At 54.3% G+C, this 26201-nt stretch overlaps 1 protein-coding gene across 1 annotated transcript; it reads right to left on the bottom strand.

Annotated features, from left to right (window-relative positions):
* Positions 1–1225: 1225 nt before the first annotated feature.
* On the bottom strand, positions 1226–25945 carry CDC25B (cell division cycle 25B). The gene is made up of 16 exons (XM_077816079.1): positions 25553–25945; positions 22214–22341; positions 20597–20648; positions 16384–16425; positions 15550–15586; positions 14767–14877; positions 14062–14181; positions 13288–13425; positions 12638–12712; positions 11931–12107; positions 10543–10638; positions 9806–9868; positions 8970–9068; positions 6212–6345; positions 5210–5321; positions 1226–4352 (listed from the first exon to the last, which is right to left on the bottom strand). The coding sequence occupies exons 1-16, from the start codon at positions 25738–25740 to the stop codon at positions 4212–4214; spliced, it is 1713 nt and encodes a 570-aa protein (XP_077672205.1). The 5' UTR covers positions 25741–25945; the 3' UTR covers positions 1226–4211.
* Positions 25946–26201: the final 256 nt, after the last annotated feature.

The following is a 26201-nucleotide window of genomic DNA, read 5'->3' as shown; positions in this document are numbered from 1 at the left end:
TGTACACGTGATGGGTGGGGCTGGTTCATGGAACCACGTGAAATCCTGGCTCATTTGGCTAAGCATGTAAGACACCACCAGAGATGCAGCAGGGCCAGGGTATTTATAAGTAGTTGGCTTGCTGCTGTGATTTAAAACTTTTTTTAAAAAATCACTCAAGCGTTGGGATTTAACGTAGCTGCCTCCACATTAAAGCTAGGCAGGAATTTCCCCCCTCCCCCACACTTATATCCTTTAAACATTACAGCCCAGGAATCCAAGCCTGTCGCAGTTTGTATGGAGACTGGGAGAGTCACTAAGGCAGAGTGGGTGCGAATCAGGCCTTAAATAGCCCAGATGTTTGGAAGACGAGGCCCTTACAGCAGCAGGTTTTAGATTTCCTGCATCCCCCCCATCACCCCACGCAGAAGCCCAGCACAAAGCCCAGGCACTAATATTAGCCCTGTGTCTACAATGAATCTGCACCCAGCTGTACAAATGTCATTCCACCATTATCTGGTGGAGACCTGCCTACTGAGTCTTGGGCCTGCTGAGCTCGGATGGGGTTGCACCTGCCGACTGGGCCATTGCATGGGCAAAGGGAGCAGAGTTAGGCTTGTGCCAGTTACACAACCACAGCTTGCGATCCGTGCTCGTGCACCTAGCAGGATCCTTTGCAAATTCCTCTTAAAGAGCCCAGGGCCCCACTGTCCTCGCCCAGAATTCCCTTCCTTGGGGGCTCTGCTCATCCCAGAAATTGTTGTGGGGAAAAGTGGTGTGTGGAGCTTGGAAAGTATGTTGGAAGCTTTTATGGTCTCTGACTGCCTCCCTGCAGGATTGCAAGGAATTCACAGGCTTGACCCGGCCGGAGAGGCTGCTACACCTCCCTAGGCCATAAGGTGCCCTGCAGCACCACAGAAATGAATGGCAACCTGAAGGCTCATGCCATTGTCGCACTGGGTGTGTGCAAAGTGGATGTGAAATGCTAGCAGTTCAGAACAGCAGGGACTTACGGGGGCAAGCTATTTTGTACCTGTGCAGGAGGGCCGTAGTGTAAGTTTGCTCTGGGTGTGGCTACATCAGTGCAGTTTTCACAAGAGTTCGCACATGTGGAGCTGGATTCTCCTGGTATAAAACCAGGAAAGTCAAGTGGATTGAAGAACAAACTCAAGGAACCTGACCTGACAAGCCTCTTCCCTTGGTAGTGGATACAGTTAAAGCTCAAAAACACTGATTGCACAAGGCGTACTTTTGACCCAGAAGTTTATTTTTCTCTTGGTTACACATCACTGCAGAGGAAACAAGGAGATGCCTTGGGAAATAAGTCATGACGGGGGTGTAAATCTTTTAACACAAATGTACAGACAAAGAAAACAAAGCAATCACGCAGCTCACAATACCCAACCCTGGCAATCAGCTTCAGTCCAATGAGTTTCATGTACAACACAGGCCGCGGTAGAGGCAGAGCACCCCTATGTTAAAGGCAGGAAATTTACACTGGAGGGTAGTTTAGCCTGATTCTCTGCTGCCTTGCACCTCATGGTGTCATTTACACCAGTGTAAGTTCGGATCGGGTAGCATTTCCATTGTGCGGGCCAGACTGGTTTAAAGCTCGAGTTACCACCACTTAAGTCAATGGCATTGCTCCATACTTACGCTGGAAGATGCAAGCTCAGAATCCAGCCCACTGTGTGGGCTACAAGCGGTACATCGTTTAAGCCTCCAGCTACATAGGGGGTTTTATTCTGGTTGCATCCACGAGTGACTGATTTGATCATTTGTAAAAATAGACATTGGAACACATTGGAAAATTTTGGGTCATAAATATACATGAAAGATAACCCTGGAAACCCTCCCCCCACACCACATAAAAATCGCTGAACGTATCCGGAAATAGTATTATTAAAATACAAAATCTGTTAAATAATTAAAAAACCCAACACACACCTTGCGTCAGATGCAATCGAAGAGTTAATGTTCCCAATGATTCAGAACTCGGATTGGTGCCAGAGGCACCGCCTGATCTCGCCTCCCCTTTCACAGGACACCGTCCTCACTCTGACTCCAATGCAGTTACTCCTGATTTACGCCAGAGCAAGCAGAGCATCAGGCCCTTACACAGGCACAAAGCTACAGCCAGTCTTGCTCTTTAGCTGCAAATTAGGTTTAAGTGCTTTTCCCACATCGCTGCTAACTGAGCCCCGGTGTGGGCATCCCAGTGCTTCTAGTTTCTTGCTATTAAGTTAGATTCAATCCTTGCGGTCGCCTTCACTTAGGAAGCGCCAGAGGGGCCAACACAGCCCTAGCTGCCCAGGATGATCACAGAACACGTGATGGAAGAGTTTCTCCCAGGTGGTTTTAGTACATGGCTATTCGGATAGGCTGCAGGATTCTCGGTTTCACAGCCTGTTTGGTTTCATCGGGTCAATTCACACTAGTTATTACCCATTAGATACACCCCTGGGATAGCCCTGAAGTCAGGTTCCTACTGTTTCAGTGCAATTACACTCATTGAGCATCGCAATGGTGAATCAGGCCCCAGAATTCCACCGGTCACAGAGAAGAACACAAGCTAGCCTACAAAAGATACATTTGCACAACAACAAGCTCCCCGGATGGCGTTTTTACCCCTCGCCCACTTGTGCAAAGACAGGTCAGTATTTGTGGAAGGCGGTCACATACTACAGTGATGGGCAGCAGTGTCAAATCCTAAAACACGTAGATGGGGAAACTGAGGCAGCGAGCGGTTAAAGCCCTAATCGGTTTTACCCTGATGCAAATCTGGATTGACCCCACTGAAGTCAACGGAGCTAAACTGGGTTTACACACCTGTAATTAAGAGGAGACTCCGGCCCAGAGCCTAACTCAAGAAACCAAGCCCTGACTTCCCCAGGCTCAGCTCTAACCACCAGACTCTGCTGCCTCCCTGAACTGAGCATTGTGATGTAGAGGGAGAAAGCAAAGCCAATCCTCAGGCTGCAGAGCCTTCCCCACCTCCCCTAGGAGGGAGACAAAGTGGCCAGTTTAGGCTAACCAAGGTCCCCTGAAGCAAGCAATTTTGCAGCCTAGCAGGACCGCCGCAGTCCAGAGGTTGGATGCTTCGCTACCCTCTGATCTAGGCGCCTCACGGGATTTGCTTTCAGTCATGTCACAAGTCCTGCCCAGCAGCATTGCCTCAGGCAGAAGTTGGTATTTCCACCTTGTGCCACAAACAGGCACTCCAGGTGTGACCTGGAAGGCGTTAGGGGAACGGTCTCTGACCTCAAGAGCAGATTAAAAAAGGCACTGGGGTGCCTGTCTAGCAGAGCTTTTTTCAGCACTGAATTTGGCAAATCCTGGAGCTTTCCCCCAGACCCTGAGGCCCTTTTTTAACACCCCCACCCCGCCCCTGGAGCATTCCCACTCTTGGCCATGATTTAAACAATGCATGTAAGATTAAAAGGACAAACAACGTCCCTGGCTAAGACAGCAATCCACACTGCACCCAAGGGCCATGCGGCTCCAGGAGGCCCTAAGACACTGAGCTGGGCCAAAATGAAGATCTCGGTCAAGCACGACCTTCCCCCGAGTCAGCTTCCGATTGCATTTGGTTTGTTTAACCTTTCCAGAGCCTGAAGCTTGTGGACACACACATCCACACTCAGAACAGCTTGCAGGGGGCTGATGCAACACTCACACCTCTTGCGGCCATTGGTGGATGCTCGACAGCACACTGGTTTTCACCTCCTCAAGGCAGGGCAGGTGCCGCTGCAGATACTGAAAGATGATCCCACCAACCAGGTCAGAGAACAGTCGGCACTTGAAACACGCAGACTTGGACAGCGTCAACCGATCCTCACATGGTACCTGAAATATCCAGCCTAGCTTCTATGTCCAGTGCAACCACACGTTCATGGAGGATCTGGGTCAATGTCAGAGCTACAAATCCTACCCCCGGTAGGAGTTTCACAGCATGGAGAGGGCAACTAGCCCAGGGGATTCGGAAGCCCTTGAGCGCCACACAGTTCTGTCGTTATGGGAGGTATGTGCGGTTACGGGAGGTATGTGCGTGTGTTACTCTGTCCCATGGCTTCCTGGCCAAGGAGTAGATGGATCTCCAACCGTGTCCAAAGAAACTGGCTCAGCAGAACGGTTCTCACCTTGGGAACCAGCCCGAGCCTTGCGGCAAGGTGTGTCAAGTCTCTCTTCAATGCATGTGGCAGTCGCCCTGTGGCCCCCCACCCTGTCCCCCTTCAGAAGTTCTTGAGGCGGCTGTACAGCTCCCGCTTGCTCTTTTCTCCTGCCCACGTGCGGCTCTTCTGGCGGAACTTCCGCAGGTCCTCCTTGAAGTCCTCGTGGTGCATGGGACGGTAGTCCCGAGGTTCACAGTGCGCCTGGGGACAGACGCACAGGGCTCGTGTTAACAGAATGGCCAACCGCCCCCAGGGTGACCCCAAGCAGGGCCTGAGCCCCTTCCCACCCACAACTCTGCTACAGTCAAGAGCCCTTTGGAACAGCTGTTGGTTTACCTGCTAAGAGCGGCCAGACGTACAGCAGTGTCTAAAACCGGTGACAATGCCAGGAGGGCCCAAGGCACTGCAGCCAGACTGCTCTTGGCCCTGTCCTTGGTCCCCTTCACAGGCTAATCAACAAACCCTACCCAGAGACACTGGCCCCTTTGCTGGCTTCCTGCAGCCACCTGGAAATCCCCCTATTTGGTTTTTAAACTTGCCATGGACTCAGTCACCACCAGCCCCGCTCACAAGGCCTCTCCTTCAACCATGACCTCACACCCCATCATGCCCCAGTCCCCAGGGAGGGGAAAATGCAGCTCTCTTGTGTCTCAAGCTCCCCCAGTCTGTGTACAATGAGCCACTTCCCTTCTCTAAGTCTCACTTTAAGACCCGTCCCGCTCTCTGGGTCCCCTTATTCTGCCGTTACGCGGCACTCAGCTGCAGGTTCTGCAAAGGCTCAAAATCTGGAGGTTTTACACAGACCCTGGAACCTCTTGCTTCCAGGATACCCGCTGTCCCCATTCCAGAGGGTGAATGCGCTGGGGCAGGGAAGGTATTTTGGTGCATGCCATTGCCACCTGGCATCTGCCAACCTCGGAGCGGGTAACACAAGCCTTAGTAACACACTCGGCTATGCTTCCCATTGCACCAGTGGGTGCCCCCAGTCAAAGGCAGGGCTTCTGGGATGGACAGACAGACACACACTTCACTGACAGGAAGACTCCGCCATGACTTACTTGGTACTGCGGGAAGAATTCTTTGTATCCTCCTTTCAAGATGTACAGTTCCGGATAGTGTAGGTTGGGGTACTCATTGCGTGCCCGATCTTTTTCCCTGACAAACCGGCACCTTCAAGACACAGAAGCATGAGGTTAAAGATCATCTGACCCTGTTTAATTTTGCGCACACAAGGGACTGCGCTGAATGCCATTGTGCCATGGAATGATTGGGCCAGATCCTTACCTAGTTGCTCTGAAGTCAGAGCTGGGCCAATGTACGTTGGGCTAAGGATCTGGCCCACCATTTTCCATAGCACCTTTGGCCCAAATACATTCCACCCTAGAGGTGGCTGCATTTCATAGCCTGAATGAGACAGCAGCACTGCACGATCCCTCAATCAGCTACAGACCTCGGTGGCATCGCTCCGGGTTTCTGCTGGTTAGAGAAGGGTCAGGCCCAGTGTCCGGAAGGGAGGATTTAGCCTGATGTGGAAGCTGCAGGGAGAACCCTAGAGTTGGGATTCACCCAGGCCATGAGTGGTCAAGAGCGTGGATTCTTTCGGTTCTCTCCCAACAAGACAGGCTGTTGCACTCAGACAGAAAGACCGCAGTGCTGGAGTGCTTACAGGACCATAAGCCAGACAGAGCGAGTCAATGGACAACAAAGTCCTCCAGAAGCTTAGATCCAGGAGGCAACTGTCTATCATTTAGTCTTGTAGGTTGATCTGTCAACACACAAGTTTCTTTGGGACCCAATGGCTCAGGGACGGATTAACCGCTTTGTACCCGTCCCAACATCTTGGGATCTATAATTTGGTGGGATGGCATCACTATGCCAGGGATCGTTCAAACAATTCCTGACTGGTACAGTCAAACTGGGTCCTTAACCACCTCCTGCAGCTACATCGTTTCAAGCTCTTTTAAGTACACTAGTGTCTAAACAGAGACCCCTCCTCTGTGGCCGGTAGACAAGGGTGTTGGGAGGACGTGTAGCTCCCACACAGCTTGTGGCCCACTTACATTCTGGGACCCCTCTCCGAAGAAAATTCACAGTGGAATATCACTATCACCCTCTTCTGCACGTCGAACGGGACGATGGGGTTCTTCAGCAGGAAGTCCTCTACGTCCTGCTCCAGAGGCAGGTTCACAGCCCCCTGGAGGAAACGGCATTTCCAAGTCAGAGGCAGCAGGAAAGACCCTCCCCTTTCTCACTGACCCAGAGAAGCAGCAGGAGGTGTAACACCCTACAGGACCACTGAGGTCTTAAGAAACGAGAGGGTTTAAGGGCCTGATTCTCTGCGCCACTGCTCATCACTCAGCATGTGCAATGGGTGAACTATGCTACACAACCAGCATTTCCCCTCCCCGACCCATTGCCAACAGCAGTGTTCGCATCCACCATTGTTGTATGCTCCTGGGATCTCTGTCCAGTGCCCACAAACCCACTAAGCACCTGTACCCCCATTCAAGTGAAGGGAATTTGCAGGAGCAAATGAATTCTTTGCATCGGTCTTCATTGTTGAGGATGTGAGGGAGATTCCCAAACCTGAGCCATTTTTTGGGTGACAGATCTGAGGAACTGTTCCAAATTGAGGTGTCAGTAGAGGAGGTTTTGGAACAAATTGATAAACTAAACAGTAATAAGTCTCCAGGACCTGATGGTTCACCCAAGAGTTCTGAAGGAACTCAAATGTGAAATTGCAGGACTACTAACTGTAGTCTGTAACCCATCATTGAAATCAGTGTCTGTACCAAATGACTGGAGGATAGCTAATGTGACACCAATTTTTAAAAAAGGGCTCCAGAGGTGACCCTGGCAACTACAAGCCAGTAAGCCTCACTTCAGTACTGGGCAAACTGGTTGAAACTATAGTAAAGAACAAAATTGTCAGACACAAAGATGAACATAATTTGTTAGGAGATAGTCAGCATGGTTTTTGTAAAGGGAAATCATGCCCCACCAATCTACTAGAATTCTTTGAGGGGGTCAACAAGCATGCGGACAAAGGAGATCCAGTGGATATAGTATATTTAGAGATTTTCAGAAAGCCTTTGACAAGATCCCTCACCAAAGGCTCTTAAGCAAAATAAGCAGTCATGGGATAAGAGGCAAGGTCCTCTCACAGATTGGTAACTGGTTAAAAGATAGGAAACAAAGGGTAGGAATAAATGGTCAGTTTTCAGAATGGAGGGCAGTAAATAGTGGTGTCCCCCAGGGATCTGTACTGAGCCCAGTCCTATTTAACATATTCATAAATGATCTGGAAAAGAGGGTAAACAGTGAGGTGGCAAAATTTGCAAATGATACAAAACTACTCAAGATAGTTACATAAGAACATAAGAATGGCTATACTGGGTCAGACCAAGGGTCCATCCAGCCCAGTATCCTGTCTACCGACAGTGGCCAATGCCAGGTGCCCCAGAGGGAGTGAACTTAACAGGTAATGAGCTAGTGATCTCTCTCCTGCCATCCCTCTCCACCCTCTGACAAACAGAGGCTCGGGACACTATTCCTTACCCATCCTGGCTAATAGCCATTAACGGACTTAACCTCCATGAATTTATCCAGTTCTCTTTTAAACCTGGTTATAGCCCTAGCCTTCACAACTTCAAGTCCCAGGCAGACTGTGAAGAGCTACAAAAGGATCTCACAAAACTGGGTGACTGGGCAACAAAATGGCAGATGAAATTGAATATTGATAAATGCAAAGTAATGCACATTGGAAAACAATCCTAACTCTACATATATAATGATGGAGTCTAAATTAGCTGTTACCACTCAAGAAAGATCTTGGAGTCATTGTGGATAGTTCTCTGAAATCATCCACTCAGTGTGCAGCAGCCGTCCAAAAAGCAAACAGAACGTTGGGAATCATCAAGAAAGGGATAGATAATAAGACAGAAAAGATCACAATTGCCTCTGTATAAATCCATGGTATGCCCACACCTTGAATACTGCGTGCTGATATGGTCGCCCCATCTCAAAAAAAGATATATTGGAATAGGAAAAGGTTCAGAAAAGGACAACAAAAATGATTAGGGATATGGAACAGCTTCCGTATGAGGAGAGAGATTAATAAGACTGGGACTTTTCAGCTTGGAAAAGAGGCAACTAAGGGGGATATGATAGAGGTCTATAAACTCATGAGCGGTATATAGAAAGTAAATAAGGAAATGTTATTTACTCCTTCTCATAATATAAAAACAAGGGGCCACCAAATGAAACAGATAGCAGGTTTAAAACACACACAAGAAAGTATTTTTTCATGCAATGCACTGTCGACCTCTGGAACTCCTTGCCAGAGGGTGTTGTGAAAGCCAATACTATAATGGGGTTCAAAAGGGAGTTAGATAGATTCATGGAAGATAGGTCCATCAATGGCTATTAGCCAGAATGGGCAGGAATGATGTCCCTAGCCTCTGCTTGCCAGAAGCTGGGATTGGGTGACAGGGCATGGATCACTTGATAACCTGTCTGTTCATTCCCTTTGGGGCACCTGCCATTGGCCACTGTCAGAGGACAGGATACTGGGCTTGATGGACCTTTGGTCTGACCCAGTATGGCTGTTCCTATGAGCTCAGCATCTTGAAGAGAATCATCCCACTTGTTTGGGTGCCAGACTCTAGGCACCCAAACATTTTACTGTTTTTGCTTGAAGGACTGACCCCGGGGTCACGGAGGAGAGCAGAACTCCCCGGCACTGGCTCCTGTGCTCACACCACTGGGCCATGCTGCCTGTCAAGGTTAAACAGAGACAAACAAGGCAGCGGTTCTGACCTTGATGTGACCTCCTTCATATTCATAGGGATACCGGCAGTCCACGATCACACAGTTCTCAAGGAGGCTGTTGAACTGGCCGTTCAGCACGGCCACCATCTGCAGCGGAGAGAAGAAAAGCACACGGTCGCTTGACACAGGACTGTGCTGTTCCACTAGTCTAAACAAGCCCCCGCTTCCCTGGGGCCTGGCCCTGCTGCCCCCGCGCAGGCTAAACAGCTGGAGTTCAGACTCTGGGCTGCAGAATCAGGCCTAAGCAGCTGATGGTCACAGTGAGGGCTGCAGGGGGTCACGGCGAAGTCACGCACCAGATTTAGTACAAGTCACAGGTATATTGCAAATGAGGGGGCACCAGCCAGCCACAGCAGCACCCTCTGCCCCGGCACCTTTACCCTAATCCCAGCCTGTTGGAGGACGAGAGGCTGGGGCAGGGAGAGGCTGGAAAGTAAACCTCCCCCACTCACCCCGGACCTGGCTCCCTGCTCTGGCCATTCCAAGCTACAGCACGGGATCACAGCACCACTCAAGCTTGGCCCTGCTACTCCTCCATTAAGGCCAAGACAGTGACGCATGCGAGATTGAGTGAGTGATGCTGCAGCCCCGTGCGCCAGGTTGTAATGCCCAGAGTGAAGAGAGGAGCCCATCCCTGCAGGACACAGTGGAACCATCTGCCCCACCACCCCAGGGGCTCCCCTCCACACAGGGCAGGGGACCCACTCCAAGCCTTCCTGCAGGAAGTCAGACAGAAGTCAGACGAAACAAGAAATCACAGTGTCTAACTTTTTACTGCACTGTGATAAACCTGCAGCCCTAGTCACGATCAGTTGCCTCCTTACCATTTCTGGGGAGATGTATTTCAAGTCCTGATGTTTCCCCTCCACAGTCTGTAGAAGATAGGCCTACAACAAAGGAGCAGTTAGCGCCTGCAGTTAAGCTCTTTCCTTGTGGAATGTATCCGGAGCTGGGGTGATGGTTTTTAGAGCATTTCCCTGCATTACCAATACCTCAGATCAGAACTTTATAAAGGGGCACTATGAATTCACTTGGGGGGCAAAGGTTACATTTTTAGAAGAGTTTTAATAAGACTCAGTAAGACCAAAAGAAATCATTCCTTTACCACCCCAAGGCAGACAGTTCTTTCAAACCAATCGTTCATCTGTGGGGTTGGAAATCCCAAAGTGGGACCAGTTCTGCCCTCTCTCCTGTTGTAATTGTACAGCTGGGGAGGAGCTGGCATGAGCAGCTACCATTTTGATCTTGTCGCTTTTATAAAGTTGGCATAGGTGGAAGGAAGGGGGCAAGACAGAAGAATCCACCACCCTTGTGTTGTCTGTAACATGCCAGGCATGATTCACAAACAAACAGGCATTCCCTTCCGTTTGGACAAGGACATTCGACTGGTCTGTTTCACGTCGGCGTCTAGTCCGTTTCACGGCCCACACAAGGGCAGGCGGCTACTGGGTTTCCAACACAGCCCGGGGAAGGTTTCAATAGCTTTTGGGAGTGGGGGAGGTTCATTTTGGTCGATTTAGTATGAAGGGGTTTTCCTTCTCCCCCACCCCAGCCCCAATACCTTTGAGAAGTCCCCGATGAGTTCTCGGTGGTCATTATCCAAGATGTTCTCAATCTCATCATGGCAGAAGGACCTGGAGCGCAACAGCCGTGCTTTCTAGGAGGAAACCAAGGCTGCATGTCAAATCCACACCAGAGAGCCTTCTCTATGAGAATGCAGCTAGCAGCTCTGGGCGGAGGAACCCGGGGTGGAGGTCTCCGGCTTGCGCTAGCCAGGAGGCCAGACAAGAGGACGAGAATGCTTCCGCAGACTGCAAAGCAGAAGCGACCATCATGATCATCTCGTCAGACCTCCTGCCTAGCCCAGGCCAGAGACCTGCCCCACCATAATCCCTAGAGCCGAGCTTTTAGGCAAACATCCCATCTTGATTCAAAAATTGTCAGTGATGGAAAAATCGACCACAACCCTGGTAATTGTTCAATCTGGCCCTAAAGACTATGATCACTGACATTTATGCTCCCAGCACAGACACATGGATCACCAATCCTGGCCAGATTTTGCAGCTATATGGTTAATTCACTTTTGTCCATCTTGGTTTTACCACATGGGGGTGCCAGAATCTAAAGAGGCAAGAAGCCTGCAGCCTTTAACTCATGTTATCAGCCCTATCCAAGTCTGTGGGTCTGGATCCCTCTCCTCCAGTGCCTTGAATGTGGTGTAGTTCCTTAGACTCTGCACCAGGAGCAAGAGACAGGGACAGCAGGGTTCTGATGCAGGAGCATCTCACAGCCGCTTCGCGGGAGTGCCAGGGAGGACACACGGCAGCCAAGTATCAGGCTCACAAGGGCTGCAACAGCGCTTGACAGAGACTCCTCTCGGCCATAACTCTTAGGTCTCACCCGCCCCATTTTCCTAGTGGCTCCTTGCCCCTTGTGGGGGCTCAGCTCGCGTTGCGGTCTGTGGGCGACAGGCTGGTGCACCTGCGAGCTATGCAGAGGTGGGAGCTTCCAGCTGGGTTACAGCAGAGAATCGCTTGCTCCTCCCAGGACAGCAGGAGGAGGGAAGAATGAAGAAAAACGGATTTGGGAGGAGCAGGGCATGGGGAAAACACCTCCCCTTTAAAGGGACAGCGCCCCTCGACTGCCAAAGTGCTGGGGCCCATGTTCCAGCGCTGGGAGAGAAGGACGTATGACATGGCGGAGCTAGCCAAGAGGCTTCCCCTACCATCCACTGATTTCCGATGGCCGGCTGGGCCATTCCAGATGCCTACAGTACAGCCCTAGCCAGTGATTTCCTGCTGAAGGCTTTGGCGGGGCAGAGGAGAAGGGAGATCTCGAAGCATACCCCAGTATGTCTAGTAGCCAGCCCTCCCTGGGCTGGGAGGTTCTGGAGCCAGGGAATGGAGAGGGAGATGTCCCTGGCCCCAAGTCCGTCTCTGTATCACCTACCGGCTCCTCCGCCTTCTCCTCGATCGGCGTGCCAGCCACGCTCTTCCGCCTCTTGGTTTTGACCGGAGTGTCTTTGTCCTGCGGCCTGTCCAGACGCTTCAGGATGGGCCGGATCACGCTGCTGGGCATGGAGGGGGACCGGAAGAGCTGGCGACATTTGCTGCGTCTCACCAACCTCTGCAGAGACAAAAGTGAGACGTGGTTAGAGCCTCATTCTGGCCTCTCGCTCCCCCATGGGCATGGAGGGCAGGGCAGCCGTTTGCTGCGGCCTGGGAGGGACAGGTCTTGTCTGCCCCATTTCACATCCCGGGGGGGCAGTTTGACCCAGACACGCCGATTTTGGCTTCACGCTTGGTTTAGGAGACACTAAGAGGCCATGGGCCCAATTCTGCTCCCAGCCACACCCGGGAGGGGGAGCGACTCCGATTTGGCGTCAGTGGGGCTCAGGGAGGAGAATGAGGTGCAGAACCCCGCCCCCCACCGCTTGGCCCTTTGCTCCTTGCACATCAATTGCCTTTCTAGAAAGGTCTCCCAGCAGGCCTGCCTCAGACTGACCCCAGCACGAAGGCCAGTCGTTGGCAGAGAGCACACGGGCACCCCTTCAGAACAAGGGGAGCACGGTCTCTGGGCTGGCTCGCCCGGCACCTTTCCCCATTGCAAGCTCCCTGGAAGGAGAGGCCCCAACCCTGCACCAGGCTTCCACATACCAGATCAGCGCCTTCCTTTTTCACCAGTGGGGCAGTCAGCAGGTTCTCCATCCCCGGCGGCACGTCTGCATCGCTCTGAGGAAGAGGCAGCGGGATCAGGGCAATGCACACCAAGAATGAGGCAATGGATTCCCACCAGCCCCATCCCATCCTCCCCTCTTGGCAGGGAGACCGAGACAGGAGTTGGCAAATCACAAGCTACTGAGGGGCTGCAGGAGCCAGACAGACCCCGTGGTTCTCTCTGGCTCTCAGCATGGGCCGGAGAGTTTCCCTAAGACCTGCGCTCTGCAGATTGCTAGCTATATTTGCCCCATGAACATTCATTTGTGATTCTGGAGTCAGAGACCACCCAGGTACAGGGGAGGGACTGGCAGGTCATCCAGACTGAGTGTGGTGGATCGTCAGACAGCCCGGGGAAGAGGGCAGCACATCCCCTGCTCGAGGGAGGCCAGGAAGGAGCGAGGGGCTGGGTGGCAACGCATGAGCCAGGGGGATGGGGTTGTGCTCCATTTCGGAGCAGGATGGGAGCACAGGCTCGAGGCTTAGCTCCCAAAGCCAGCGCTCCCCAAGCTACGATCCAGCAGCCTGCAGGAGCAGCTGGGGTGCAGGATGTTAGGGGGCCGCGAGGGATGACCCCGCACATGCTGTACCTTCAGCTCCTCCTCGTCCAGGATCATCATAAACCCATCATCCTCCTCGTCGGTCACGAAGGAGGTCAGGGAGGAGCGGCGCAGGCTCACCGGGCTCTCGGCTTCCACCCCCATGTTCTCCTTCTCGGGGGTGCCACACTGGGGAGGACACAGCGAAGGGGGAGGGGTTAGAGTGTGCCTGGGGGCCGCAGACCGAGCAGGAGCCGTCTGGCTGCGGGACCTGCCGTGATGCGGGGCTCTGAGGGAGGCCTCCTCTGACAAAGGAGGCGTGCAACTGGGGGACAAGCCACCAGGAAGTGCAAAGCCATGGCACGAGACGTGGACCCAAAGTCACGGCCACCTGTAGCAATTAGGGATCCCAAAGCACTGAGCTAGCTTGCTGCCTGCCGGGTGCTTCCAGACCAGTGCACAGTAACCAGAGCAAGGGACAGACCCTGGCCTGGTCCCTCCTTCACCTCCTGTCCCGGACAGTCAGTCACTATTAGACACCGACTGTACCCTGCCCCAGAAGCAGGTGCATTTCAGCCACGGGTAGCTTCTGTATTTACACATCTCCACCCCGGTCCATACGGCAGCCCAGGTGCTATGCAGATGATAGGGATTAACATGAAGAGGGACCCTACATCAGCTTCATGGGCACAGGCTCCCGGGTCCTGGCATCACCATATTAACAGCAGGTGTTACATGCAGCTGGTACCATGCTATGCTCCAGATCTCCCCACTATGGCCATGCACACCCCCCCACACCCTATCCCGCCCCAGACCCGCGCTCACCAGGAGGTCCGGGGCGGAGTTTGGTCTCTGTGCAAAAGGGTCCTTCTCGCTGCTCCCATCGAAGGGGTGAAGCCGGCTGTGATTCGTGGGCCTCAGCGGTATCTTAAATACAAACCCCGCCTGCGAAGGCCAAAGGCCTGAACGTTACCCGACCGGGGATGCACTTCACAGGCATTTTGCCCAGCCCTTCTGGGCCACCCACGCTTGGACTGCTTGCCAGCAACACGCCATCTGAGCAGGACGCAGCCCTGGCTTAAGTGGGCATGACTCAGTCACCAACACTGAAGGGCTTGTGCCACTCACACCGGCTCTCCCCGGGCCAAGGCACGATGGTTTGCCAAGGACAGAGCCAACACAAGCCCAGGGCTAAGTCCCACCTGCCTGAGACCAGCCCTTTTCTGGGCTCGCGAGATGGGAGGGTCAGGCTGATCAGAAAGGGGCAGCCGCTGGAGGGCTGAAGGGACTGGAGCTAAGAGGCTTAGGATGAAACTGAGCAGAGAATTCAGGCTCAGTATCTAGGAACATCTCCAGAAGGCGAGACCCCTTCATAATCCAGCAGGAACTAGATGGGGCACGGCCCCAAGAAATGGGCTGTAAGGGACAAGTCCACCCTGCTCCTTTCTTCAGTGGTGGGGCTGGGACAGCTCTTGAAATCTGCTCCCCCATCACATCCCCAGTCCACCCCTTCTCTGCCTCCCGACTCACATTCTCCTTGTTCTCGTTCCGGCGCGAGGGCCATTCATGTGTCTCCGGGCTGCTGAACTCCTTGCCGTTGGAAATGTGTTTCAGGGCAGGACTGGTGCCCAGGAGCCTCTCCTGGACGAGAGGGGGGAGAGATCATCAAACCTGCTGCCACTCAGGCTCCCGCCACCATTCAGGGCCCTTCCCTACAAGCGGAGACTGGCTGACAGGGGGTGGATCACTTGATAATTGCCCTGTTCTGTTCATTCCCTCTAGGGCACCTGGCACTGGCCACTGTCAAAAGCCAGAATACTGGGCTTGATGGACCATTGGTCTGCCTCAGTCTGGCCATTCTTGTGGTCTCTCCAGGGTCCACGGTTCTGACACAGGTTTGCCATCCGTGGGTCACCTATTTCCCCACTTCAATGCAGCACCTGGGGGCTCTTTCTACCCCCACTCAAGCACGTGACAGGGGACTGACCCATTATGTGTGCTGGATGCTGCTCCCTTCAGAGCCCATTACAGACACTTCTAGCCCAGACACAGGAAAACGGGGGGGTCGGGGAAGTAGCAATGCACTCACCCCCTAATGGATGAGCTGCACCCCCAAAACGCTGAATCCCTCCCCTCTGTCATGGGCCAGCAGCCGTGGGCTCCTCCCTGGCCAGATCTCCTTGGCCAACACAGCATCCAGCCAGCCCCAGCCACCCTGGCCGCAGCAGGTCAGTAGCTGTCACCCTAGGGTTTCCCCGAAGCCGGCACTTCCGGCCGTGTGATCAGATCCGCAGAGGGCAGACGGGCACTCACCGGCAGGGAGTGGATCCTCCGGACGGGGAATCGGTTGCTAAAAAGACAAAGCAGGAAAAAGTGTTGGTCAGCGACCCCTGCCAGAGGCTGTGCCATCCTGAACCCACCCTCTCCTTCCCACTCAGGCCCCAAAAGCCACCAAGAGACCCTGCAAGAAATGACCGGTGCAGGCAACCCCACAGCTAACTAGCTCTCACAAGTGACCCTCCCACAAGTGAGGGCAGCGGAAGCAAATCTCTGTGCAGGTTGTTATACAGGAGGGGCAGCGCTAGGGGTAATCTACACAGGTAGGTTTGATTCTCCTAAGCACGAATTAAGGCTGCTTTACACCCTTCCGGCAGCGTAAAGGCCTCTCAGAACAGAATGGGGTTGCAGTCACACTCAGTATTTCCGTGAAGGGAGCAGCAGAAAGTGGCCTTAGCGTGAATGAGAACCGGGCTCCGTGCTGACGGGCACCGCCTTTGTGAGTACAGCTCTGCTCCCCGACCCGCTCAGCGGTCTGGACACGGCATTAAGGCCTCTCCCTGTAGCGACTGATGCTCTGAACATGGCAAGATGGGAGAAAAGCTCTTGAGAGGGCAAACAGCCACTGCAAAGGACAGCAATGGATGTGGGCTCTACGTCGGCAGCTGGACGCTGCCAAAGGTTTGTTCAGGACCCGATCAATCCTACCACAAGTGGGAAATAAAATCCAAACGGCCTCATCTGCACAGAGGAGCTTGGCTCTTCCCTTCCCTGGGTTCAGCATGCATGTAGGGGTGCAGCACAGGGAGGAGACTGCGAAGGATAAAATTCAGCCTTTACAAAGAGGGAAAGAAAGGTCAGTGCACTTACCCTTTGACAACTCTTCCTGATTCCAGAATTGCTTTCTCAAAGCTGCAGGAGGAGAGGGAGGAGAGCCGCGTGTTAGTTCACATTCACATGAGCAAAGGGCCTGCATCTCAGCCAACTTACAGTGGCACTGACTGCCCAGGGAGAGGTTAAGGAGGCGTTTTAACTCCCGGGCCCAATTTGGCCACCCTTCCGCACACTCAGCAGCTCACTCCACAAGCAGGAGCCTAGGGAGCAGCGCTATACTCCACGCACCCAGAGACTAAGCCATCTGGCCCAACACGGCTTCCCAGCTGGTGAAAGGAGAGGAGACAGTGGGTCTCCGGTCACTCCGGACAGCTCCAAAAAGCAACAAAGTAACTGAGAAGCGATCAGGTCCATGGGTCAGACCTCCACCACCCTGCTTCCCTTCATCCCCTCAAACGCCTCCTGCCCCACAAGCAAGCCAAGGAAGCTGCATAACAGAAGGATGGTGATGTGTTTAGAGTATGGCACAGGCCGGACGCCTGGGTTCCAGTCCCACGCTGCTCAAGGTCATAACAGCCAAGGTTGTTGAGAGTGGCTACTGATTGCAAGTGTCTCTGAATCTGGGCCTGCGGGATGCTGTGCACCCAGTGACTTCAGACGGAGTTCGGGGGGAAATCAGGCACCCCAAAGACTGTTTGCATATTTATGTGGGGGGATGGGGGAGGAAATCAGACCCAGGCTGTCCCAAGTTGTGCATCCTAAAAACAGAAGCCCGCAAAATTTGAGGCCACGTCCTGCATTGTGCCTGTCAGCCTGCAAGATCTCAAAGCCCCAACATACAGACTAGGGCCCTGGTCGCATGTGGGGCTAAGCCGTGTTTGAATACGGCTGAGGTCAGCCAGGTTTAAACCCTTGTGCCGGCAGGGTCTTAAAGGAACGCTGGCTCCCTGCGTGCACGAGCCGTGTCGTGCCACTTGAGTGAAGGAGCGCGGATTAATTAAACGCCCTCTGAACAACAGGGTGGTCTTGGAAAACAACAATCCAAGAAGCCGCAGTTGCTGCTGCTGACCTAGTTCTGATTCCCATGAAGTTAAATCAAAGCTTGGCTGGGCGGGGCGCGGGCGGGGGGCTCCCTAAAGCCAGCCGGGGACAAAGCTCTCCCAGAAAGGAAGCCAATAAAAGCGCCTTTTGTGAGCCGGGCTGCAGAGCCAGGCTCCAGATAGCGGGGGCATTTCTATAGCAACTGGCCCGAAGCGGCTGCTTTCCACCTGTATGTAAATGGGCCCCGCGGTGGGAGGGGAGGTTGCCAGGGCTCAGCAGCTGGTCGGGGGGGGGGGGGTGAAGTGTGGCAGCACAATGGGAGGGGGCTGCCCCTCAGCACGTGGGTGAGGGGGGCCCCCCCAATGCTAGGCAGATGGAAGAATGTGCCCAGCTCCAATTCACTCCGGACAGGAGGAGTGGGGGGGCTGCAACCTTTGGACTCTCTCCCTTGTGGAATTCAATCCTCCAGCCTGCCTAGCAACCTTCCCGCCCCCCCCCATCACCTGGTGACCCAGGGGGCTCCCGCTGGAAGGGAGCTCGTGTTAGCCCACTTAGGGAGTGCAGGCATGTGGGCAGAGGAGCCAGGAACCATCTGTTCACCTCCACCCCAAAGTTACACATTCTCCAGCACATCTGCCGGGGGGAGCTGGGGGAGGGAAACGCCTCCCAAACCGTCAGAGCAGGTGCGAGGAGGGCGAGTGAGGGATCGCGGGAGGAGAGCAGCCGCTCGCCCAGATGCAACCGCCTTTTTTTAAAATGTCAGATGTCAATCAAAATCAACAATAGAGCTTCCAAGAGCCCAGGAGGGTCCCCAATCGCCCGGCTCGGCCTGACTCGCCCGTGGCCTGCAGCGTGTGCAGCTGTTGACCCCAGTGCAAACCAGTTTCAGACTGAAGCATTTGGCACTTGTTTCAAGCAGGATTAAACACCCTCCCCACCCCCGCTCTAACACCTGAGAGTTTACAGGAGTGGGTGGCTGAGGCTCTGTGGCCTGCGTTGTGCAGGAGGTCAGACTAGACGATCATAATGGTCCCTTCTGACCTTAAAGTCTAGGATTCTCCCTGCACGCAGCATCTAGCGCTTGCTGCCAGATCTCCAGTGGCCCCGTTCAGAACGGCCCCCACCCACAACAGGAATCCTGAGCCATTCAAGGGGAAGGACTTTTGAGAGCAAATGCAAAACTACCAAGAATCTTCGGTGGCACCCCACGCCCAAGACAATTGTTAACAGGAACTCAGGCAGCCCCACACAGCAGCAAACTGCAGTGCAAGAAAGAGCAGACCACAGAGACCACCACAGCTCCTTGATCTGGCTGGGGTGATGGGTTTAAGATCCCCTCCCGCTTCTACTGCCTTCACACCTGAACCCAGCCGGGAAGGAATTTTGGAGATGCTGTCCAGGACTCTGGAGGTCAATGGATTTGCACCTGGGAGAGCAGTTACTCCACATTTACACCCATGTAACCAGAATCTGGCCCAGCAACGGTGACATAAAGCACCTTCGTGAGCGCTGCCTTCGATTTCCTGTTTGCAATCGATTCTGCCGAGTTCTGTTTGAAGCAGAGGCCGATTCAGTCTGTTGGGGGAGTTGCACAAGGGGTGAACCTGGCCCGTGGTCTATCTACAGCTAGCTGGTTTCTGAACTCCAAGAAAGATTTCAGACCCCAATAGCCACAGCCCAGAGGGCCTAATTGCTCAATACCTTCATCCCAGTATTCAGCTGATGCAACTCCAGTGAAGTAACAGATGGCCATCCGGCACAGAGATCTTTAAGCTCAACTTGAAAACAAAAGCCTATGTCCAGAATGGAATAACTAACACCGATTTCCAGGCTCAAATCTCAAAGGGACTAGAAAGAACCCTCTGCCCATATACATCTATTGAAAGCCTGAGCTCCAGATTCAACAGTGCCCGGGAGCCCCTGGGGCCTGCTCTACACTGCAGACCAATAGCAGTCTATCTACATCACTCAGGGATGTGAAAATCCACCCCCCTGAGCAATGTAGTTACACCAACCTAACCCCGCCGTGTAGACAGCGCTATGTGGATCGAGAGTTTCTCTCACCAGAACAGCTACTTCCTCTCGGGGAGGGGGATTAACTACGCTCTCCCGTCGGCGTAGAGTGTCTTCACTAAAATGCTGCAGCAGCCCAGCTGTGCCGATGCAGCGTTTTGAACCGCAGGTGCCAGATGGCTCTGGAGAGATGCCAGCTGTCCCTTAACGGCCTCGTCTGTGCACAGATTCCTTGTGTTGATCGCTGGTGGCCAGGGTGAGTTGGCAGCAAGGCCTGGGGATGCAGCCTCAGAAGTGAAGCCAACACCAGTTCTGTCTGTGGGTATGTCTACGCTAGGAACACGACAACCGTGGTCGCATAGACACTTTCTTCAGCACCAGGAGGGTTCTTCCATCGCTGGTGTTAATCCACCTCTCCAAGAGGCCATAGACTTATTCTGCTGACCTAGCAGTGTCTACACCAGGGCTTAGGTCGGCTTAGTTACACCTCACAGGGCATGAAATTTCAGGAGCTAGTCACTGCTACTGCACTGGACTCAGATAAACAATCCACCCCTTCCTCCTCCCTGGCTTCTTCCCCCGCTCTCCAAAAAATGGATTAAGCTCACTTGTGGACAATCCTTGGAAAAGTAGATCCAATTACAATTTCATTTTATACTGGATTACAGGAGTCAATTCCCCCACTACTGAAATTCAGCCACCTCTGGGCTGGAGCACAGAAGCTGTTTAACAGTGTACAGCAACACTTCACACAATTGTTTGGGACAGGAATTGATGCAGGAGGGGGGGAGATACTGGGAGGCAGAACGGAATTACTTCAAAACAGGGTTTGCAAAAAGTGCCCTGACTTGAAAGGCCATGAGCAAATTCACCTCTGATTTGACAACAGGCATCTCCAGCAGCACAGCACCCCCAAGCGATGCGCTGATTCAGTGCTCCTTCCAGAGAAAAGCACCAGTCCCGAGTCACTGACACCATCTTGGGCAGCATCTAAGTTTGCTTGGGTGTCTCCCATCCAAGAATTAACCTGGCCTGTCCCTGCTTAGCAAGGCTTCCTAGGATCACCACACAAGGTAGATGTACCCAAACTCCCACATTAACCCTTAAAACTCCAGCTATACTGTAGCTCCCTGTTTTCCAGGGTTAAGTGGAATCCAACAGGCCAAGTGACAAGGAAAAGGAGACATTAACTTACACGTCTTCAAAGGGTTCTGGGTCCAGCTGTCCAGGGGAATCCAGCCCAACTCCTGTGCAAATGAAACACCCATGGATAAGTCCCTAGGAAAACGGAGGTGGGGGCCTAGCAGCAGCAAGGGTGCAAAACCTCAGCTTCCTTCACATACATTTCATCTCTTGGGGAGAGGTGAATGGCGGCAGGATGAAAGGCAGATACTGCCAGGTCTGCCGACTTCTCCACCAAGCTGCCCACAAGCCAAGCAGAGATGGATTTAAAGTTCATTGTGATTAGGGGAACCAAGCTCACAAGCCCTTGCCGTTCTTTCCAAGGTTAAATTAAGCCTCCCCCGGTTCATCTCCATTTTATAGACAGGGGAAGCGACTTGCCCACAGCAAGTCAGTGGCAAGCTGAGAACAGAATTCAGGAGTCTTATCTCCCAGTCCCCATGGGCAGCCACAAGACCCACTGCCTCCCGGAAACAGGAGTTGAACCCAGGAGTCCTGATGCCCTGTGCTCTGCAGCAGTCACTGCCCTCCACATAGGGAATAAGAAACTTGTTCCATACAGTTGCTTCTCGCTCTCCCCAGGGCACAGAACGAAGGCTTCCCAGATTCCAAGCCCTGCCCGCCCCAAACTCCGCCCTGGGCCAACGGTGCTGGACTGCAGCTCCCCCCCAGAGCCCACAGTGCAGGAGGTGCCAGAAGCTGCTGCCTTTTCCCAGAGGGATTGATTTAATCACACACACCCCTCCACCACATAAAAGGTTTCCCTTATCTGGAGATGGCCAATAACTTAAAGGCAAGTCAGCCTCACTTCTCCCCCACACACACACAGTGCTCCCATTCCAGACAGATGGCTTAAATGTAGGCGGGACTTTAGAGGAGATTTCAAACAGGGGGCAGGTCACTCAACCCAGATCATTTTTAGTGATAATAGTGTAAACAAAACCCAGCGGGGGGCGGGGGGGGGAATTAACTGTCCGTCCCTAGTCCATACATCGTAATTCAATCAGGCAAGGGCTGGATTCCTAGGCATCCTTTCCCCTGCACTCAGAGCATCCCTCGCTGGCTGGGGACCTGGGACCCTAGCTACGCTCTGGGCCTTAGGAAGCATTGCGGGAAGCTCCCGAAGGGAAGTGAAGGCTCTCCCCATAGGGAGGAGAGAGGGCCAAATGGAAGAGTGTCTCTTTAGCAGACGTTCCCCCCACGACGGGGACAGCAAAGGCAGAGCCCAGACACAGCCGGGATCTGTTTAAAGGGGAGGGAATTTAGTTCACGTGGAAGTGAGCTGCGGACAGCACGGACCAGAGGCAGGCAGTGTGTAAGCACGCTTCCCAGTGTCCCTGACCCACAGCCCCCTGCAGGGCCAGTCCTGGGCCTCCCCCGGGCCTCCCCCTGGGCCCACGCCGCTCGCTCCTCACACCCGGTCTGCAGCACGGTACCCCCTCCACGCTATTCCAGGCCTCGGCATGCTTGGCCTGAGAGGCCCAGGACAGCAAACTGCATGGTGGGGAAGTGGTACAAAGACATGGGAGACCTCCCCCTTACACTCTCCAAAAGTCAACTGCACCTGGCCCTGCCCCAGTGTCCAGGGACAAAAGCCAAGGGAGAGGCCCCACACCACAGCAGTGCTGACCTGAATCCAAAGACTCGGACCACCCGGAGTCCTGCGACGACTCAGACGAGACGGAGTCCTGCGACACCGAAGACCATTCGCTCTTGAAGCCGATCCCCAGCTTCTTCCTCTTTGGGGTGTCATATGGACTGGAGGGGGGGCAGAGAACACAATTACTAAGAAGCCAAAGCAAGAGGCACGATGACCCACCTAGGCTGAGGCGGGGGGGGGACACAGCAGTTTGGCAAGGCACCGAGGTTCAGGACTCCTGGGTTTCTCTTATGCTACCCCGGCCACAGAGTCCCTGGATCTTGGGTGAGTCTCTCAGGCCTACGGTTTCATAGGTGTCCACTGATTTTGGGTGCCCAACTTGAGACACCCAGTGGTTGGTTTTCAGGAGGTGCTGAGTCCTCAGGTGGGCAACACAACAAAAAAAACAAAAAGAGGCCCCGCCTGCCCACCCCAAGGCAACTGAAAATCTTGGACACCAGCCCCACCTCATTGGTAAAATGGGCATAAAGCTGTCGCCAGCCATCCCAGGCTCAGTCACTCACACCTGCAGAGCCTGGAGATCCCCAGAGAGAGGCGGTGGAGGACGGGGGGAGCTTGAAAGGATCGTTAGCTATGAGCCAGAGATAATGGTGTTTAGCGCCCTTCCTCCAGGGACCTCCAAGTGTTTTATAATCCTGCAGCAGGCCCCTTATCTCCACTTAGATATGCGAAGCCAGGGGGCAGAGAGGAAGTGATTTGCTCAAAGTCAGAGATGGACTCTGCGGCAGAGCGTCCATCTCCAGAGGATTAAAACAGGGCAGATCCTCAGCTGCGTAAACTGGATATCAAAGACGTCCATGGAGCTGGACACTAGTTTATACCCCCTGAAGGGTCTGGTCCAACATTTCCACAGCACCTTCCACTTGGAAATGCCTTACTGGGACCTGCCCTGTTAGAACTGCTTGAGCAGGGCACTGTACATCTATGTACAAAGCCCTTTACACATGTTAACGAAGCCTCACAATAGCCATTAAGGAAGGTGGATTTTCAGAAACAGCTGAGTGAATATGGTTGTTCAGTCTAAGGCCACTGCCGGGGCCGGGCTAGCACCAGGAGTGCATTAGACCCACTGCGTAGTTCTGGAAGAACAGGAGTTCTTTGAGTGCAGAGGGCTGAAATGAGGAGGAGTAGGAACCTCAGGGGCTTGTGAAAAAGTCTCCCAGTCCCTCACCACCACTGGCTTCTCTGTCCGAGGGGCTGGCACAAACGCAGGCTTCCTCCTGCGAAACCTGCAGGAGGCAGCTGGCCCAGTGTCTCCGCTCACCCTGCCGCTCTGGAGGAGGCTCTCTGTACTAGGCCATGTGCTTAGACACAGCGGCTCAGGCTGCAAGAAAAAACCCCCCTTTCTCTTCCCTGAAAAGTACAGCCCTGCCAGCCTCCAAGGGAAGACAGCATCCCGGGGCACATACCGCTGATCAACCTGCCCCTATGAGAAACAACAAATCCCCCAAACTCCCAGCCATACAGAACAGAATCATCTCACCACCCACATTCAACCATCACAGGCTCAGATCTATGGGGGGGGATGCCACGAGAGTTAGGGTCAAATCCTGACCCAACAAAGCCAAGGGGGGATTGCCTGTAGTATCACTGGAATCAGGATCTGGTCCACGGCGCAGTTATCCAGAAACCCATAAGCAATACTGCCAGAGGTTTCAACAGGGCCAGGATTTCACCCCTTCCTTTCCCAAACTCTCCTCCCCAACCCCCCCGGAGGTGAAAAAAATTATTCTGCTGTGTGGAGCAGGATCCTGGACACCCGCCCTCCTGCTCAATGGAGAAGGGCCAAAGGTTGCTCCCAGGTATGTGGCTGTACGTCCCTACCAACTGCACGCATGGAAACCAGCGCAGAGAACTCAGTTCACTCATCGGTTTGGGGACACAGCTTGCGTGGTCTGCCAGCGAAACCAAGGGGAACTTTGCACCCGTGCCTCCGGGGAGAGCAGGATTGGGCCCCTTAGCACCGCACTATGTGGTCGAGACTGCAGCTGATGGTAGAAGAAAGCTCGGAAGCAAGCAGGCAAAATGAAGCTAGGACAGGCACGGCTCGCAGAGAGCCAGCGGCTTCCTGCGCAGAGTCATTCTGAGCTTTGGTAGCGGGCTGCTCCCACCCAGATCCCACTCCAGCAGTTATTCTACAGCAAGGGACATAAGCAGCTCTGTTCCCCCTGCATTTGGGCCTTGAACAAAGGCATGGAAATAACATGCACTACACCGCATGTAACTTCCCCCGCCCTGGCCTCAAAGCCAGCTTGGAAAAAATCTGTTCCCCGAGGCCCAGCTCTCAGAAGGTATTGCCTCAACACGGGTGCAAGGGAGATTGCACATTGCCACTGAGTTCAGGAAAAGCAGGGCCTAGGGTGCCTCACAGCAGGGCTGCCATGGTTGGTTGTTTAGGCCCGGCTCTTAAAACAGGTCTCCGCAGCTGGAGAATTGGGACACTGAGCAAGAGAAAATAAGACTGGCTGGTTTTCTACCTGATTTGCTCTGGGAATTATCTCCGACCTGGGGAACGCAGCGGGTCAGGCTAGGTGATCACGATGGTCCCTCCTTATGAATCGGGACACCACTAATGGGGCTCAATTGTGCGTGCACCCTGGTCTAGGGCTGTACGTTCACTGCCAGAGCGGGCACTGCCATCCCCGGCTCTGCCCTCAGACACACCGGGGGCAGCTTCGCTGGTTCTGGAGCGGGGTCAGGATCAGGCTTGCCTCGTTAACTTCCAGCCACGCTCTTCCCGGATGAGCCGCATGGCGATTTGCCCTTCCCCCAGGGCAGGTAGGGCTGACAGCCCAGCTCTGCCCGGTTCTGGAACCCTCTCTTTGGGAGCGGGGAAGGGGAACACATGCACCAGCTAAGCCCTGGGGCCTGCCCAGCTGGGGATCAGGGCCAGGGGCTGCTCTTGGGGTGAGGGGAATATTTTGCAGTTTGGGGTTTTGATCATGCACCCTCTGCATGGGTTATATGAAGTACGGGAGGCAACCCCAGCCCCTCACCCCCCCCCAATACATTATAGCCCCCCCCCCCCCGCCACAGATTCAGCAGCCGGGTCACCTTCCTCCTCACACCAACATAGTCTGCATGTGATACACATACAATACACGGAATATACATGCAACCCACCCCCACACTGCATACAATGCACCCACATCATACTCACAAAGTGCATGCAATCCTCTCCTTCCCCTCCACTTCATACAATGCATCCACACCATCCACGCACGCAGGGCATGCAATATATCCACACACACACAATGCACCCACCCCGCACGGCAGCCAGCCACCCTTGCACGCCGCCGCGGCACTCACCTTCCCAGCCCGGCCAGGTTGTTCAGATTGAGGGTCAGGTTGGTGACTGGAGACAGGACCCCCGGCGACAAGAGGCCGCTGGCCCCCCGGGGGAAGCCGCCGGAGAGCCCGGGGAGCCGGGACGGTCTCACCGCCGCGCTCCTGCCCCGGGCAGGGCTGCAGCCGCCCGGGACGCCCTGGCCGTCCATGCGGAGCGGCGCGGGGCGGTCGCGGCGGGGCCGGGCTCGGGCTGTTACGGGGACCCCGGGGGCGGCTCTGCGCTGCGGCTCGGGGCATGCGGGGCCGGGCGCTGCGGGGCGAGCATCCAGCGAGGCGGCGGGGAAGCGCCCCTCGGAGGGCAGCGAGCGCCGGGCAGGACTCGGGGCGCTGAGCCGGGCTCCCCGCTTCGCTCTCTCCGGCTCTCTCCGGGCTACAGCGCGCCCCAGCCCCGGGCCTGTCCTTATATTCGAAAAATAACACGGGCGGGCGGGGAGCGGGCAGCCAATCGCACGGGCCGCCCGGCAGAGCCAGCCCCGCCAGCCGGGGGGGGACCCCCAGCCCCCAGCCGGGGAGGGGTCAGGCTGCAAGGGGGGGAGCGTGCGGTGCTGGGAAAGCGGCTCGCTGGAGCAAACGGCAGCGGGGCGGGGGGGTTGCAGTTTACAGCGCTTGG

This window comes from Eretmochelys imbricata, chromosome 4 (assembly GCF_965152235.1).
Source record: "Eretmochelys imbricata isolate rEreImb1 chromosome 4, rEreImb1.hap1, whole genome shotgun sequence".
Classification (NCBI taxonomy): domain Eukaryota; kingdom Metazoa; phylum Chordata; order Testudines; family Cheloniidae; genus Eretmochelys; species Eretmochelys imbricata.
This window is presented reverse-complemented; position numbering and strand designations above follow the sequence as displayed.

Coding starts and splice junctions, on each gene's coding strand:
- CDC25B (XM_077816079.1), bottom strand. CDS start 25,740: ATGGACGGCCAGGGCGTCCCGGGCGGCTGCAGCCCTGCCCGGGGCAGG. Junction 13,426..14,061: donor ACTCCGCCCCGGACCTCCTG/GTGAGCGCGGGT, acceptor TGTCCTCCCCAG/TGTGGCACCCCCGAGAAGGA. Junction 12,108..12,637: donor AAAAGGAAGGCGCTGATCTG/GTATGTGGAAGC, acceptor TTGTCTCTGCAG/AGGTTGGTGAGACGCAGCAA.